Source organism: Harpegnathos saltator, unplaced genomic scaffold, assembly GCF_003227715.2.
Source record: "Harpegnathos saltator strain DR-91 unplaced genomic scaffold, Hsal_v8.6 scaffold10, whole genome shotgun sequence".
Classification (NCBI taxonomy): domain Eukaryota; kingdom Metazoa; phylum Arthropoda; class Insecta; order Hymenoptera; family Formicidae; genus Harpegnathos; species Harpegnathos saltator.
This window is the reverse complement of record NW_020229873.1, coordinates 857,276-874,795: the sequence shown is the minus strand read 5'-3', so window position 1 is coordinate 874,795 and position 17,520 is coordinate 857,276. Positions and strand designations below refer to the sequence as shown.

The 17,520-nt window shown below is 49.9% G+C and overlaps 1 protein-coding gene and 1 long non-coding RNA gene across 16 annotated transcripts in view; one reads left to right on the top strand and one right to left on the bottom strand.

The window, feature by feature from the left end:
• The first annotated feature begins 578 nt into the window (after positions 1-578).
• Positions 579-17,520, top strand: part of LOC105190229 (mucin-5AC) — a 54,841-nt gene continuing 37,899 nt past the window's right edge. For 4 of the 15 annotated variants that reach the window (XM_025296890.1, XM_025296889.1, XM_025296886.1 and 1 more), the window contains exon 1: positions 1,633-2,027. In XM_025296890.1, coding sequence (XP_025152675.1) covers positions 1,872-2,027 — 156 coding nt within the window. In that variant the 5' untranslated portion in view covers positions 1,633-1,871. Of the gene's footprint in view, positions 738-1,628; positions 2,028-14,633; positions 14,711-17,520 lie in introns of those variants that run through there. The other 11 variants (XM_025296911.1, XM_025296907.1, XM_019844636.2 and 8 more) reach the window with 7 other exon arrangements.
• LOC112588165 (uncharacterized) lies at positions 3,485-14,570 on the bottom strand. The gene is made up of 2 exons (XR_003112604.1): positions 14,473-14,570; positions 3,485-4,250 (listed from the first exon to the last, which is right to left on the bottom strand). It is a non-coding gene; the product is annotated as an uncharacterized LOC112588165 (long non-coding RNA).

Genomic DNA, 17,520 nt, shown 5'->3' with positions numbered 1-17,520 from the left:
TTGCGGCATAGATCGCGAGGCGGTAGCGCGGGACCTGAAAAGTGGTCCTGTGTGTATCTTGCGATTTCAACCCGCTGAAGCTGAATATCGCGCAAGAATCATCGGGAGTGACGAAAGTAAGTGTCGCGACGTCGACGTGACAGACGTAACGTTGGGCAACCGTTGGAAGTAAATATTCCGCGAAACGCGAGCGATCGAGGTTACCGAGCAACGCATCGCGAATTCGCGATATAATTGACGGTTTCCGAGTCCAAGAGGCCGCGATTTTCGTCCTAAGATCGTTGAGAACGGGTTTCGAGCCACGAATAATCATCTCGTCAGTAATGTCGACGGAAAGTCTCGCGCGCTCGTCGCGGCAAAAGACCGGTGGAAAACGCCGCCGAAAGTAAATATGGCGCCAGGCGATCGTCGGTAGCGCCGAGTGAAATGCCGCGCACGCTTCGATACCTCGATAGATCGTCGAACTATCGCGGCGCGCGCGGTTAGTTACAGAAGGAGACACTACGCGGCAGCACCGGTCCGAAAAGCGCCTCGAAAGTTCCGCCATTTCCGAATCGCCGAAGTCGAGTCTCGCGTGTGAATTATCGTCGGGAGTGCCGAAAGTACGTTTCGCGGATTTGTTGTCACGAGACATTCGCGAGTGTCGAGCGGAAGCATCCCACATTCATCTCGTTCATGGCGGTTCGGAGTCCAAGTCGCCGCATTCTACGTTTTCGATTCGACGAGAGGAAGAGTCCGTAAGCATCAATCAGAATAAGATACAACAGGTAACGAGTCTGTGGCTTTAAAGTATTGCTTATTTTCACACTTACAATGCATAATGCACACATCCCTGTTTGTGAATATAAGCGAACCCAACAGCATCCCAAGCCTCATTTGTACGAAATTTCATTTTCGCAAACGATGCATCATTCAGCATCCAAGACGAAACAAAACGCGTATTCGGCGTTCGCAAGACAACAATGCAAGCCGCACGTCAAGCGTGTCGTGCATAGATCGTAAAAAATCGAATCGCGGTCGGGGAATAATATATATATATATATATATATCGATATATAGTAATATATATCTGTGTACAACAGTGCGTTGACACGTAAACTCGCTGATTTGGCGTATTTATTGGCCTCGGAGGCCAATCGTTGATTGTGTTTTTCGTTGTTACGAAACTACGCACAATTTTTTACTTTTGGGACTGCGTACGCGAAGTCCCTGTCTTTATTTCACTGTACTTCAACGTTCTAATATTTTAATTTATCATTCAATGGCGTTGGAGAATTCGCCTTAATAAGCGCCTGGAGCCAACATTGAGAGAGAGAGAGAGAGAGAGAGAGAGAGAGAGAGAGAGAGAGAGAGAGAGAGAGAGAGAGAGAGAGAAAGAGAGAGAGAGAGAGAGAGAGAGACGTAAATTCGCTCAGTCGAGAAACGCTGAAACAAAACTCGCGACAGGCAGACTGTAGCGATGTCGTGCGCGGAGACGAGTCTCGAGGCGCGAAATTCGAACAACACGGCGCGCTCACGGCGCAAGGCAGCGAGAGGGATGAAGGGGCAAGGGGGTGTCAGTAGTCATGGCTTCGGGGGTGAGCGTGGCTGAATGTAGTCAGCGAGCACGCGTCGTATGCGCACACGCACACACAGCACGCCGAGTGACGCGCACGTGTATCGCGCGGTGTGGCGTGCGTATAGCGGGGCGAGAAAGTTTCGGTCGTTATCAATCTCCGCCGATCGCTGGACTGCTGGAAGTGCTCGTCGTTCTCGGTGATCTCGTCGCGGGCGACTGGCTGTGAGAGGTAATCGGGCTGGTGGACGAGGCAGGAGTAGAGCGATAGGCGGGTCAGCTCTCTCTCTCGACGGCTGAGAGCCGAGAACGCTGAATGATGCCCGCGAACAAGTCGAATCTGTCAACGCCCCGCAAAGAGAAGTCCGGCAACGGCCTGGTCGCCGCGTCCACCGTCGCCGCTAACGCCGCCGCCAAGAAAAAGAAGCGCTCGTCCTGCGTTAAGCATAAAAAACATTGCAAGCAATACCTGGTGAGTGTGTGACGAGACAGAGAAAGAGAGAGAGAGAGAGAGAGAGCACGACATTGACGAGACGCCGCGCCGTGAGAGGCGCGGGCCGTGCGCGAACGGCCATATTGACGACGGAAAAGGGGATACGTATGTATCCGGACGAGAGATAAGCGTCCATTCGTAGAGACCATCACCTGGCCGATCTAAGCACAGTCCCGATCGATCGTTCCGAGAGTCGCAGTCAAATGCGTCCCACCGCCGCCGCCGCCGCCGCCGCGGCCTCTGTCGCGCCTGGAATTTCGTGTGTAGGGAACTCGACGAGGTTATACCGCGGGGTGCGTCAGCGCGTTTTCATCGAAAATACATTCCGTCGGCGTCGCCCGCGTGTATGCGATGTGTCTTCCGCCGGTTGTAAATTTTTTAGCACGCTTCCTCATGGCGGCGGTATAGCACGCCGCTGGTGGATTCGGCAAATGAGCGGTTCGCGTGAAGTAATAAAAAAAAATATATTCCTGCTCCCTTCTAGAGGGTACATCGACTATTATCGATGCGGTAATCGCGCGCAGGGTAATAAGCGGCGTCCCCTCGCTCGTGGGCTTTTCGCCCGAGAGAGTTTGCTCCATTCGCTTCGCTTCGACCCCTTTCTCTCCTCTCTCGCCTCTTTTTTCTCTCCCCCCCCTCTCTCTCTCTCTCTCTCTCTCTCTCTCTCTCTCTCTCTCTCTCTCTCTTTTTCTACATTGTTCGTTCCATTTTACATGCGGCGAGTGCAAAAGAGTGCAGTTCACCGCGGAGCAGGTGCATGGCTGGCGACGAAGGCGGCCTTCCTTTTCGACGTCCTCGTTGCGATGATGAAATTCGCGGTGCGCGAAATTCGCGTGATCTTGGGCGGAATTAGCGACGATCTGACGAGCGGGAATGACGATGAACGGAGCGCTTAGGGAGAAATGCTTAGCTAAAAGGGATCTCGGCCGGGTCGCGAAATCCGACGGAAGCCGGAAGACGCATGTGGTGCTTGAAGGCGATCGTAGAGGTGAATGCTCGAAACGTGTGGCCGTTGCTCATTGCTCTCGTTCTTTCTCGCTCGCATCAGTTCGTTTCTTTTTCCTTTTTTTTTTGTTTCGGCGGTGGAAACGCGGGCGGGCTGTGGGATTGCACATCTCGCGGTTTGAAATGTAGCGAACTGGCAACGATCGATCGGCGTTGAGTATGCCTCGATGTCAATCACGACACGACTCGATATTCCAAGTTCCTCTTGATGTTGCGCGTCGAACAACCGGACGCTGAGTAATCAAGCTGATTTAATAGCCCAAATGTTGAAATGCGACGTCGTAATCAGGACTCGTGACTACAATTGATGCTCCAACGCGCACGGTCTTCTCGGAAAGTTTTCGAGATTCGCGACGGTTTTCGACGTGAGAAATTTGCCGGAGCACACGGTATTTCGGACACCAATTGGCGAGATACAACAAACACACAGATACTAGATCTACAATTATATTTGACTCTCTCGATTAACACTTCGATATAAATTCTGCGCAAACTTCTGCAACATCTCCCTTCCCCATATTATGTCACGTCAAGTGACGTGCGAGCACGGGAGTTAAGGATCAGAGTGTGAGAAAGGGGGAGATATGATGAAAGCAGGACTCGGTGACGTGACACATCACGAGGAACTTGTCACCGGCATTGTACCCAGCATTCTTTTATCACGCACCCTTAGTTACTTCATTAGCGGTAGCTGTCGAATTATTCTACTGTACATTGTTGTGTGGCAATATGTATATATAAAACGACGTTGTGTAAACACACTGTTCGAATGTTTTATTTTACGATCAGGCCCCGCACTGTCTCTGAATACAGACACCCCCCCCTTTCCCTTCTACTCTCGTTGCTATCCACATCCCTGTGATCAAAGTAAACCGGTAGCTCTTTTTGCACCCTATACGTATAATTTTCTCGCACGATCTCGTGATTCGAGACGATTTAGATGGCAGATAGGCAGAGTGAGGATCTCGTTGAGAGTGAGAGAGAGAGAGAGAGAGAGAGAGAGAGGATGGGACCTCGGGTGTCACGGGAAAGTGACAATTCACGTATTGATTCCCGACAAAGCCGGGAAAAAGAGGTTGCTGCTGATTCGGCGGGAACAAAGGGTGCCGGCACAATTCCACTTCCGCGGCCACTCGAACCTCCTCTTTCCCATTATGCTTTGCAGGTGCAAAAGTTGACGGAGCAGTTGGCACACGGCTACATGGAAAAGAAAAGAATGGAGAAATTAGTTTCTCCTTTGTACGTGTAGTCTCACAGTCGTATTAATTGGCGCCTGGCACATAGTTCGTGTGCTCAACGATTCCGTTTTGACTGCTCCGTTTACTCAAGATTCGTTTATTCCACGAATAATGTGTGTGTGTGTGTGTGCGCGCACGTGTATATCGAGACGTAGCAGCTAGCGTGGAACGAAAATAAGATATGCGCAGACGGATTCGTCAAATGCGAAAAACTCACCGAAATTTACTCTTTTTCTCTCCTTTCCTGCTTCTCTTCTTTCATTTTATATCGTACACCGAAGAGAAGACTTTCTGTTGGGATATTATTTTAATAGTGATCGAATCGTCCCGTTCAAACTCGTTCGCTTTGACTACATTTTACTCCGTATCTAATTAGTAAGTTCTACTACGCACAACGGATGTAAAATGTATTATTTATTCGTGCGCAATTTGTTGCACATTCGTGAGCGCGACTGCTTTGTTGCGTTGGCGCTTTGCCGCATCGCGAATTGCAATTTGAGCAGGTGCGACCCGCTCCTCGTACGCGCGCGAATAACATAACTGCGGGGAACGGAAACGGAAGTCGAGCGTAACGTGTCGTCGACGAGCGTGGGGTGCACGTGTGCGTGCATGTGAGTGCGTTAATAGTGTTGCAATCACGAGTCGCTGTTCTCGTTCTTCATCTTTCTCTCTCACTCTTTCACCCAAAAAAAGGTAATCTCAGAACAAGCGGAACCGTCTAAATTTTAAAGGATTTTATTCTTATATATGGATTCCTCAAGAGGATTCCTCTAAGATTAAGAGAAAAATATTATAAATACATTATTCTTAAAGTTAGAGAGATTATATGTTATATGTATAATGCAAATCTGATTGATTTTAATATAAAGTTCCTCTTATGCACAGATTATTTAATCTTCTTTTAAGAAGATTATTATTTACTGGTTATATTCTTACTGGTTGTACTAGTTAATTTGAAAAAAATTGTAAGCTATATAAGATTCTTGTATAGCAAAAAGTAATATATATATATATATATATATATATATATATATATAGATGTACTTCTGGCTCCAGTTTTACAACAAGTAGGCACAAATGAAATAAGAACATTATAACAAACAAATTTCCTATCAGTTTTGTTATGGACTTTATAGATACAAAGATGTTCATCATAATCAATTGTATGAAACATAGTTAAAAGAAAGAATATATTCAATTTCTTATTCAATTTCTTATTCAATTTCTTGCAGTAGATTGTAAACTGTATTTGACCAAATATGAGTAAATTATTTTCAAGTTATATGTTGCAGCAACACACGCACACACCTTTTTTAAAAAGTGTTCCAAATATTCTGACCCATGAACATATGATTATTTTTTCGCTCATGTCTCGAGATAGAGTATGACTGAACAAAAGAAGCCGACATTCAAACCAACATATTCCTCTTCATATAAGAGGAAAATTAATTGATATAAAAGAAAAGCTCTTGAAATAAGAGGGAAACAGTTAGAATGATATCTAATAAATTTTAGACGAATGTAATTCACTGTAATCGCTTTATCAAAAGAGGAATCCTTTTCCTGCCAGAGGTTTCGCATAGAATATGACACTGTGGGAAAAATCACTTTACAAATAGAATACTTTTTTCTGGGTGAATTCTTATTCTCCCTGTCCTCGTACGGAGGACGTACTTTTTTTTTTATGTTGGTAGCTACGTATCATAGTTTGATGCTTAATTTCTTAGCTCATGCACGATGCATCCTTGAGGAACGATGAATATTTATTCGCCAGGTAAGTGACGATTCTCCGCGACGATCGACAGACACGAAAGCTTCGCTCCGCATCGCGAAGTACTCATATCGCGGTATATCCCAAAGTGAAAGAATGTTCCGCAATATTTCTCCCCGGAGACACACACGGAGACTGTCGCACGACAGCGCACTTTGGAGAAACTCCGGCGACAGCGGTATCGCCGAAAGCGCGACCACTCGCGTTTGACGCAACGTTGCAAAAATCGTGCCACGTCATGAAATGCTATTCTTCTCCATTTTTCGACGTTAAGCTAGCAAGAGTCAGTCGAGCTGCCAATGCTGTTGTTTGCCAACGGAGTGTCGGCGCGCATAAAAAGCCGATTATCAATCGTCGCGTTTGAATGAAACATCGCGAAGCGCGTGGAATTACTCGAATTAATTGGCAAACAAAGTACGCGCGTGATCGAGCGACATTTCAATTGAATTCGGAATAACAAGCGCTCGTTGCGCGCCAGCTTCCCCAAACATTGCACTGCGAAAGAAATTTCGTGCGGTTGCAGCGCAATGCGCCGGTGAAACTTCATTAACGCTGCTCGGAACGTAATTCATATATTTTAACAATTACGCTCAGACGTCGCTGAGAGAGGCGACGCGCATAAATCTTCGTTATTATCTGTAACACGCGATGTGCACGTTCGAGGAGGCACAATTAACAGTACCTACGCTTACGTCACTCACTCGGCAAATGTTAAACGTGCACACGGCTCAATAGCTTCGGTAGCTACGCGTGCGAGGCCGATATTAGTCTTAAAAAACCACAGTCGTGGTTTTCACCTCGTTCTTCACCGGGATGCTGTTTTTCTTTTTTCTCTTTTTTTTTCGCAACAGCGCACGTGCGATACTCCGGCGACTTCGCTTAATCCGCTAAATCGGGAGCGCGCTCACGAAGTGACGAAGGAATTCCTCATCGTCGTCGTCCGTGTAACGAAGACACAATGCCCTCTTTCTCTCTCTTCATCTTCTCTCTCCCTCTCTCTCTCTCTCTCTCTCTCTCTCTCTCTCTCTCTCTCTCTCTCTCTCTCTCTCTCTGTCTGTCTCGCGATGAAAAAATAATTTCCAGCTGTCCCATCGCCCCGGGCGGCCCGGACGCGAATCCATTGTGAATTCTTGGAGACCTGGCCTCGGTCCCGTGGATATCCTCACACACATTGAATAGGAAACGGCGAATTCGGATCTATTTGGGTCACGGATACGTGTTATTTCACGCGGATCGAAGCGCGTGGCTATCGCTCGAGAATGCTCGCGATACTTCGTATCGATGGTTATATCCACGATAAGTCGTTGGCAACCCGCGGTGTCGTTGAAAGAAACATGATCTCTCTTCCGAGACTGTGCGGGCCACATAATCGCTCATGAATATATTATTTAACGAACGTTTTCATTAGCCAGCCCCACCACACCTGATATCGTTTGACCCGCGTCGCATGCGCGAATATTAAATTAAATTAAATATTAAATTAAATGCAACAAAGCACCGCTGAGTTTGGCGCGTCCCCCGCTCGACGACCGCGAGTGTTTCGCAAATTTTCACCGCGAATTTCCGTCACTCCTTATGGAGTGTCCCCCCGTTAAGAATCTGGGACAGAAAGTGCGCAGAGATCGAATTATACACGTGTGTCCGACGACTCGCGGTAAGTTTTCGATATATTTCACCAAGTCCGTGCTATCGAGCGCGTAGGCGGGGGTGGCACGCGATCTAAACTAATTTATTTCGACGTACACCGCCGGCGAAAGATTCCCACGATTTCGCGCCGCTGACGTCACAATTCAGTAAGTACGCTCGCGGGGTCGGCGCGGAGGAGGCGCGATCGAAATGATCTCTCGCGGTTGGTCTCCGCGTCGTCGATCGTCGTGCACGAGTCGTTGTCGGTGCGCTGGCGAACAGGTCGCTTTCTCGCGGGTGTCACGCGAGTCGAGCGAAATCGTCTCTCTCGCGCGCGCGCACACACACACACACACACACACACACACACACACACACACAGACATATTTCTCGCCCCATCCACTTGTCCCTGAACTCGCCCCGGCGTGAATTACCTCCGACGCGTTGCTACGCTCTGTTGGGAATATTATGGCGCGTCTCAGGTATTCTGAATCCGTGCACCGGACGAAAATATCCACCTGACGACTGTGAACGGGCGCACGTAAACGTGATTTCCCGCAGTCTCCGGCGAAAGGAACGTGCGGCCGCATCGACTGCATAGCGTGCGGCTCCAGCGCCGGCGGATCTTATCGATTGTACGCGATTGCCATTTTTTTGCCACGGCCACTTGGCGTCTGCCGCCGCCACCGCCGCCGCCGCCGCCGTCACCGCGCGCGCTACGCGTCGAGTCCGACTAATGAATCATTAACGTGATCAATCGGCACTCATTATCTGCAGCATCTGGAAACCGTCGATACTACGCTCAATCACGCTGAAACGCTCGCGGACGATAAAAGGAAGTTCGAAAACGCCGCCATTAAAAGTCGGATAAAGCGCTGTTGCGTGTTGGCCGTAAAAACGAGATACGGCGCTCGCCCCCTGGAGAAACGAAATCTCGAAGGCTAATACCCGTATTCATAGTCAGGTCTTATATTTGAGGCCTCGTTATATCTTCCATCTTTAGATGCTGCGCGGATTATTTTATTGGCTACAGACCATCTGAAGGAATAAACTTAAGGAAGGAACTTAAATATAAGGCCTGACTATGAAACACGAATACGGGTGTAAGTAGTTGCGGATGGTATTAAACGCGGACGCGGTTAATCTTTTCGGCTCGGACGAGCCGAAAATCTATCCCCGGTTGATTGACATCGTTCCGTTGTTGTTATAAGCCGTGTTACAGCCGTATCCGCGTTACATTTCACCGTAAACTCGCCCCGCGTGACGAACGAGTAGCGCGAGGGATAACGCGTTATCCTTGAAATTTAACGTACGCCAGGAGCATCACGCAGCACGCATTACTACCCCCGTAAGCCACAAACACGGCACGAAGGCATTAAACCGTTTCCCCCCCCCCACCGCGCGCGTCTGGGGTGCGATCGCGCGGGTGTTTTCTTCGCTTCGCTCCGTCTTCGTTGCCGCGGAAATCGTCACGATTCGACCGTTCGCCGTGACCGCCGCGCCCCGCCTGAAATTCCACGCTCCACGTGCAAATTCGAGTTACATTACACGGCCAACTTTCCGGCAATGTTGTGTACGTGCAGGGGACATGCCTGTCGGCGATCCGAACCGGCCGCTGGGAGAGCTCACGACGGCGTCACGACGCTGGCTCGACATCGTGGCGCCGGATACGTGACGAGCGGCGGGCAGGACAGGAAGAGGATGCGCGGCGTCGCGCGCGCTAGACAGAGACGGAAAAGAGGAAGCGGCGAAAGGACGTTGGATAGAAGCGTGTCCCGGAACAAGGACGGAATAGCGAAAGGCTTATTAAAGATAGCGAGCGAGAGAGCGATGGATGGTTAATGACACCGGATAACAAAGCTATTTTGATCCCTCGTCACGGCCGTCACACCGACGCTACCTTTGACGGATTTTACAAGGGGAATCCCTTGTTGTGTGTGCGTGTGTGTGTGTGTCTGTATATGAGCCGCGGATTAAGATACACTTTTGTATCACCGGAGTTTCATGCAACACTCTCGAGTCGGGGAGCCGCGGGAGTCGAGAGAGAAGAAAATCGGAGAATTTTCTCCGGTGAGCGCAATTAGACCGAGCGTTTGTTAACGGCGAGAAATTTCAGCTGCAGATTCGAGAAACGAATGTTCGTTCTGGTCTGGAGAAATTCGGAAAAATGCGCGATGCGCGTATAATAATCGGTATTCATATGGATTTGCCAGCTTTTTCGTATCTTTTCGCTCGAGACTGCGAACAAAAGCAGCTCCCGCCCGTTTCTGCTGCCTTCTTGCTCCCGTGGTGTGTGCTTAATAAACGCGCGAATGTTCAGAATTTTATTTCTCGTTCGGTCGCACTCGATGCAGCACGAGGTACAGAGTCGGTCCAGTAAGGACTGCTGCAATATAAACGACAGCGGAAGAAAGGGCGAACGCTGCGACGGTGCGCGGGGGCGTGGCGGGCTATATACAAAATTAAGGATAGCGAGCTTGAAAGGGACATTAGATTACACGACGCAGCAAAGGAGAATTACATAGGGTGGGGTGGGGGCGCAGGAAAGTTTAAGTAGCAAGTGGTTGTGACGAGCGCGAAGAGGGGCCAAGGGGGAGCAGTCGATACCGAATCGCGAATTCAGGGGACGCTGAACAATGTTGCACACAATGTACGTCGACAGAGTTGGGATGTTGTCGGGGAAACTGTGCATTCCCGGGGTGAAGCGAAAATGTCGGATGAATTTTCACTCTGCTGTCGCGAGCAAATTCCTCGGAGAACTTTCTTTCCATCGTGAGGTGTGTACCAACTGACGAGTAATTTGTATCTAATGTGGGGGGACCTAATGTGATCCTGAAGGATTAAACTAGAGGGAGGGATCGAAGACGAGCACCTGCGAGCTGGGGCTGCGGTGTATTGAGTACAGTGCGAGCATGAGGACGAAGGTGCAGGAAGGCGACGAAGGAATCCGGGCACCACACCGCAAGGCGGTCCGGACCCCTCAACCTTGCAAACGTGAAGGAAATTCGGAAGCACCTTCCTTCGAATAACGTGTACGCACTCACGTACTCACGTATATACGTACATGCGCAGCGTCGAGAAACGGGGATAAAAGCTCTCGCTGGAAAATAGGTGCTAGACCAAACGGATAGTCGTAATGCGAGAGGGAAAGAGAGGAGAGGAGAGAAGGACGAGGGCTAGCAAAGAAGGGTGAGAGAGAGAGAGAGAGAGAGAGAGAGAGAGAGAGAGAGAGAGAGAGAGAGAGAGAGAGAGAGAGAGAGAGAGAGGAGGAAGAGGGAAAAAGACAGCATATACGAGTAAATACGCAACGGTAGTGCGAACGAGAGAGAGAACTGGAGTGAGATGGAGACAAGGATGAAGGGGAGGAAGAGAGACGAAACGGAGAGAAAGAGGGAAGACACGAAGAAGCCAGTGGTGGATTTGCAAATTTCAGGGCCCCGGACAGTTCTGCAAACTGATGGCGAAAATCGCTGCCTTTAAAAGCCTTCGCAACTACTGCGACCTCAACTAACGACGTCTAGCTTCAAATCGAATTTCTCGAAGACATCGGATAGCGTTATCCTCGAGATATCCTAACGCAATTTTGGAAAACACGAAAAGACAGCGACGACGCGAATTAAATTAACCGACGTGGCGGTGGAGAGTAGAGCCGGCAGCTTCTTTCTCTCTGCAGCTTCGTGTGCTCGGGGAAACTTTCCTCGCGCTGCGTCGAAGCTCATCGTCTTCCTCTCGAAATGACGAAAACCCGAGCTCTCTGCATTCCAGGATTTCTCTATGAATGCTAGTAGGATCCTAGACGAGCGAGCGCTCCGCGTGGTGATTTGCCACTATGAGGAGTTTAGCGATGCGGCGGCGTGGAGAGAAAGAGAGCGAGAGAGTGAGCTAGAGAGAGAGAGAGAGGCGGGGGGGAGAGAGAGAGAGAGAGAAAGAGAGAGAGAGAGAGAGAGAGAGAGAGAGAGAGAGAGAGAGAGAGAGAGAGAGAGAGAGAGAGAGAGAGAGGAGACGCAGAGCGAGTAACCAGCCGGCCGGCAAGGGAGGAATATTGCGGACTATCGACCCGGGTTCTGGCTCGACGCCTGCGCTTGTCTCCGGCAACCCCTCCTACTGTCCCCGCGAGCCGTCTTGCCGGCGACGCGGTGCTCTACGTAACGTCGGTGCGACGGTGGGACCAGCAGTGCCTCTCACGATTCCGTTCTCGCTCTGCCCTCCGTCTCGTCGTGCTGTTCGTACGTGTCCGGGGTGTCACCTGGCTGACATTGCACGCATACACACGCATACACATATACACTCACAGTATCCTCACGCATACACACACATACACACATACACACACCCCTACATCCATATGCGTGCACGCATACACAGAAGCATTTACTGACACGCATACACGCATACGCGAGTTATTGCATCAAGCCCTTACGTATCTCTATCTTAATCTGCCTCTGTGTTCCTCTCTCACGCTTGTCCCTTCTCTCTCTCCCTCCCTCTCTCTTTCTCTCTCTCTTTCTCTCTGTGTGTCTGTCTCTCTCATCATTCCCCTTGTCACTCTACACGCTCACGCGGTCACGTTAACGAGTACTACCGGCGCGTGTCACAGCTCGGTACTAATATACAGTGTGGGTGCGATCTTCGATTCGAGAAGAGATTGCGGCTCTTTCTCTCGCTCTCACTCTCTCGCTTTTTCTCTCTCTTTCCTTCTCCCTCCCTCCTTCTCCCGCCCCCCCTCTCTCTCTCTCTTTCTCTCTCTCTCTCTCTCTCTCTCTCTCTTTCTCTATCGTCACATCTATAGCGCAGACCGAGGAAGGAAATTCAATTAACTGAGATTAGTGCTAACCGACGTCGCGTTGGTGGACGACCGGCCGTTGCTTCGTACCGGCGTCTTCGAAGGCTCTGCGGGTTCTCTTCCCCGGGGTGCTTCTGTTCGATAGGTGTGTACACGTATACGTATGTGTGTACGTGGAGATGGCGAGCCGGTAAACGCTGACTGACAGGTGTGCGTCGAAGAATCTTCAACGATCGACCACCGAATGACGACCGGAGCAAGGTCTGAAGAAGTGGAGAAGGAAAGAGAGAGAGAGAGAGAGAGAGAGAGAGAGAGAGAGAAGGAGAAAGAGAGGGGGAGAGGGAGAGAGAGAGAGAGAGAGAGAGAGAGAGCAGTGATGAAACGATAAAGTCGGAAAACGATCGGATCCGTCGTTGTTCCTTCGCTTCCTGATCTGTCCGCTCGTCGTCCGGGCTTTTCCTTCGCCGGCGAATTGCGTGATCGCACCCTATAGAGCCTGAAATCGAATTCCGTTTCAATCGTCACGCAGTACGTGTCGATTTCTTGCACTTTTTTATCGACCTTCATTCGCACTTCTCGCGACTGCCTGCACGTATTATTGGCCTTATTACGCGAATACTGTTGGTTCGCGCGGCGACTGGTCGTCTCGCCGATTCCGCAGTCATCAAAGCGACCATCTTTAGTCTTCATTATTAATTAATCATCAGCTGCGCGATTACAGATCGATCACCTTGACTCTCCGCTTGCACTCCGTCGTCTGGTAACTTGCATTTCCTTCTTCTACTCGTTCCGTTCATCGACGTGTTCGTTTATCTCTCTTCCACCGATTTGCATCTTAATACGTGATGGATTTCTCGTGTCCTTCGAGAAATCGCCCGAGCGAGCGAGGTTTCATCAACGTATCCTGCGTGTGTGTGTGCTTCTTTTCCCAACGACGGTGTCGAGCGAAGCACGAAGGCCATCGAATTATCCGTCTCCTCGGTCTCTGCGTCTGATCTTCGTTAAGAATAGTCCGCACAATCGCGTCTGTATCGACACCAACTTGGACTCTCGAAACTACTCCAATATTCATCACACTCGCGTGCTCATCACTTCCTGCCAGATCGCTCATTAACGAGAGCATAATCATTTCCTCTCTCCCGATCGCATTGCTGTTTATCGTCTCGGCAACGAAACGGCGCGATGGCGCGGCGTCTCGTCGCTACGCGAACACGTCGATACGTGCAAGCCGGTAAAATTTATTATTACGTAACCGCGAATTAAGCGAGCTCCTCGGATTTTCCGACCGCCGCTTCCGACTCTGACTCTATTTTTCCCATCGGCATTTCCCGTTTTCTATTTACGGCCCCATCGTCCCATCTCACGTGCGCTTTGGAAAGCGATCTATCCCGATCGGCCCCATCGTTCACATCTTCGTCATCTTCATCGTCTCGTCTGCGCGTTTACCGATACGCACGATCACGTAGCCGATCGCGTTCCTCGTAACGCCGGATCTAACGTAGCCGCGGCCAACGATCCCGAAACCGTCGTACCGAGGTGTCTTGTGTACTCCAGGAGGTGCGCGCGGTTCTTTCTTCTCTTGCTCGCATTCACTGACGAAAATCCATGGATGTCGACGCAGACGACCGCAGGCGCGGATGCCGGCATTGCGTTCTATCCACACGCCGTACGCACGCACACACACACACACACAGACACACATACATACGCACGCACATCAATACCGACACCCGGTTCCTCTCTTCATCTCCCTCCATATCTCTATTCACTTGATACACACACATGTATATTCGCATACTCAGAGATAGATACACACACACACACACACACACACACACACATTCACGCATACATTCGTTTACGCAGAGGGAGTAATCCGGAACCCGAGCACGAGCTCGAGCGCCGTTCACGAACACTGCCTCGAAGGGAGAAGAAGGTGGCGGTGGTAAAGTGGTGAGGTGGACGAGGACGGGAAGGGAAGGTGTAGTTGTGTGTCGTACCTACGTACGTGCCGTGTGTCAACGTCGAGGAGCCGCGTCCTCCTCCTCCTCGGCAGGACGCAGCATCCTGGCCTGACGACACCGTACTGGTCGTGTCGTCGTCGTCGAGGAAACGGCCCCGTCGCTCTAACGCAGCGGCTGCGTGTCACTACTGTCCCACTGCCCCACACACCGCGGCCTCATGATTGGTTCATTCTGGAACCTCTGCCGTGCGTGCCCTTCAATGCCGATTGATAAGGTGAGAAAGAGAGAGAGAGAGAGAGAGAGAGGGAGAGAGGGAGAGCCGAAGAATTAGACATTGATTAACGATATGCGTCATCTATGCTTGCGTCTTCGACGCGTACTCCGTCCGACGTTAATTCATCAATTTTCAGCCAGGGGCAACATTATTTTGTACATTGCGATACGATACTCATTGTCTCGATTATCTGTCACCAAGGGCCGGTTGTTCCAACTTCTCGGTAAGTTAACCTCGGATAGTTAAGTCATATATGTTTGTCTTTGTTTCTCCTTCAATTTGGACAGAGACAGGGACGTATGACAATTAAATCATATGTTTGTCTTGGTTTCTCCTTCAATTTGGACAGAGACAGAGACGTATGACAATTAAATCATATGTTTGTCTTGGTTTCTCCTTCAATTTGGACAGAGACAGAGACGTATGACAATTAAATCATATGTTTTTTCTCTTTTGTTTTTCCTTCAATTTACGGACAGACAAGATTACAAAAGACAGACGTATGATTGAACTGTCAGTTAATTTACCGAGAAGTTGGAAGAACAACCGGCCCGCCAAGTCCGTCAATTTCTCTCTCCCGTGCGATTTCCCCCTCGATTTTCTTATTATTCGCACGTCCGCTCCATTCTCCGTCAACATTCTCGTCGGGAGATCCCCGTTCCACCAGAAGGATCCCGTAAAAATCCGTCGGTGGACCTAGAACGAGAAGAACGACTGTTGTAGAGCATCTCGATAGGGAAAATCCGAGATCTCCCATAATTCGTCGAACGTGGAATAATCAGTCGAGATGGCGGACTCATTAAGATTAGAGACGGTCTTGTGTGCTTGTTTGTTCGCTCGCCTTATAAATCCGTGAGTGGTTCGAGGAAGTACACTCGGAATCTCCGATATAACGCGCGCGGCTTGGAAAAGCGGTAGGTCGATTTATAACTTCCATCTCTATTTTTATCTCCCTATTGCTCGGACTTTTCTATCTTATTTCGCTTTCGTTCGGCGCAGTATTAACGTTTCAGCGTCTTCCGTCAGAGAAGACAAAAAAGAAATTGTATTTAATCGTCGACGAGTGACGACGATTTTAAGCTCGAGAGACCGTCAACGAATAGATGCACGAGTACCGCGCTCGTAGCGATCGTCGTATTGTACGGCAGTTGTTCCGTTTCAAGCGGAACGTATTTTATTGGGCCAGGAGCGATCGAGTATAGAGCGCTCCCTCCGGCCGCAGCAGCATCCTTCGTCTTCTTATCGAAAGCCTATATCGATTTTCGTTAGATTACGCCGGCGTTTGGCACAATTTACATCGGCGCACGGCGTCGCCGATGAATTTCAGCCGTGACAGCGGATAAACAGTGATTTCCGATGAAGCGATCGCTCGCAGCGAAGAATCGCGCGCGGCTTCATCTTGCAATTTGCGCCGAGTTCGCTCTCTCAATGCCCGCGCGAAATCTCGAGTTTTCCTCGCACAATGCGATCGCCTCCACGCGGCAATTTCGCCCGCTTAATTAACGCGTTAATAACGCGCGTCGGCGGAGTGCGCGCGGGACGTTCAATAAAGGCATGATTGTTGTTTACGGAATTTACCGCGCGCAGCTCGTTACAAACCGAAGTTGTCGGAGCACAGTTGACGCGGAATAATTATCAAGAGCTCATGCACGATTAATACGACATACCTCCGGTTAATATTTCGATGTATGAAAAATTTTGCGAACGTTTATACGGAGGAGGAAAGGGGGGGAGGACCAGCGACAGTTCTCTGTCTTCTTCTCTGTAAATTAGCTATTTTTCGTTCCCTCGGTTCTTCTTTTTTTTTTTTTTTCTTATTATTGGCCTTCCAGTAAAACCACATCGTAGAGGGCGAAGGTTGGCCGACCTTGGAGGAAGGGCCCCCCTCAGTTATTCGCATCGTGAGTTTACACCGAGTCACGGCTCGTAAATTTCCAGCACGGAAATTGGCACGTTCGCGTGCTCTCGACGCACTCTGTTCTTCCCCTCCCCCTCCCCGCCCGTACGGGGCAAATAAAGCTACCGTTCGCGTTTTTTATCGCGCGACGGTAACGAGAGGATAGACGATACGCACGATTCGGTAGACCGCGTGTCGCGCGTTCGTCGTACTTTGAGAGAGGAGACGAGAGAGAGGAGCCTCTTGTTCGCTCGCTCGCTCGCTCGCTCGCGCGCGTCGTTATTCCGTTCCTTTATCCGCGATCTGATCGCACCGAGCGAACGTTACGAATTGGCAGAATTGAAAGTGATAAAGGACGAGGAAATGTCTTCCTGCCTTTATATACGACTCGCCTTTATCCTCTCGTTCCAGCCGTTCAATCTCACCGATGAACGCCGCCGCACCGGTAGTTCCTTCTCTCTCTCTCTCTCTCTCTCTCTTTCCTTCCTTTGACGCGCAAAAGCTCTTCCGCGAGCGGGCCGTTAACGGGAATAGGCGCTCCTCCGGCGCGTCTTACCTCGTGCAACCGTATAATCTTGCCGCAGCCTCAGCATCAGATTGTCCCGGAGTGTAATCAGATGAACGTGTGTCACGAGCGATTCCACGTGAAAGGGTGTCGAAAAGAGAAAAGAAAGAAAATATTACCATCTTCGATCGTAGAAAATTGTCGTGGGAGATCGACGAGAGATCCTTCGCGTTTGCCGGTACAAAAGAAATTTGCCGGGTCGAATTGTTCGAGTCAGGTGAATTAATTGCCGTGACGACAACTACAACGACGACGACACGACTGAGTACACCACACGATACCTCGCCGCGTCACCGTCGGCGAGGAAACGTTGTTTATCGATCGACACCAATTTGCGTCATTTTTCAA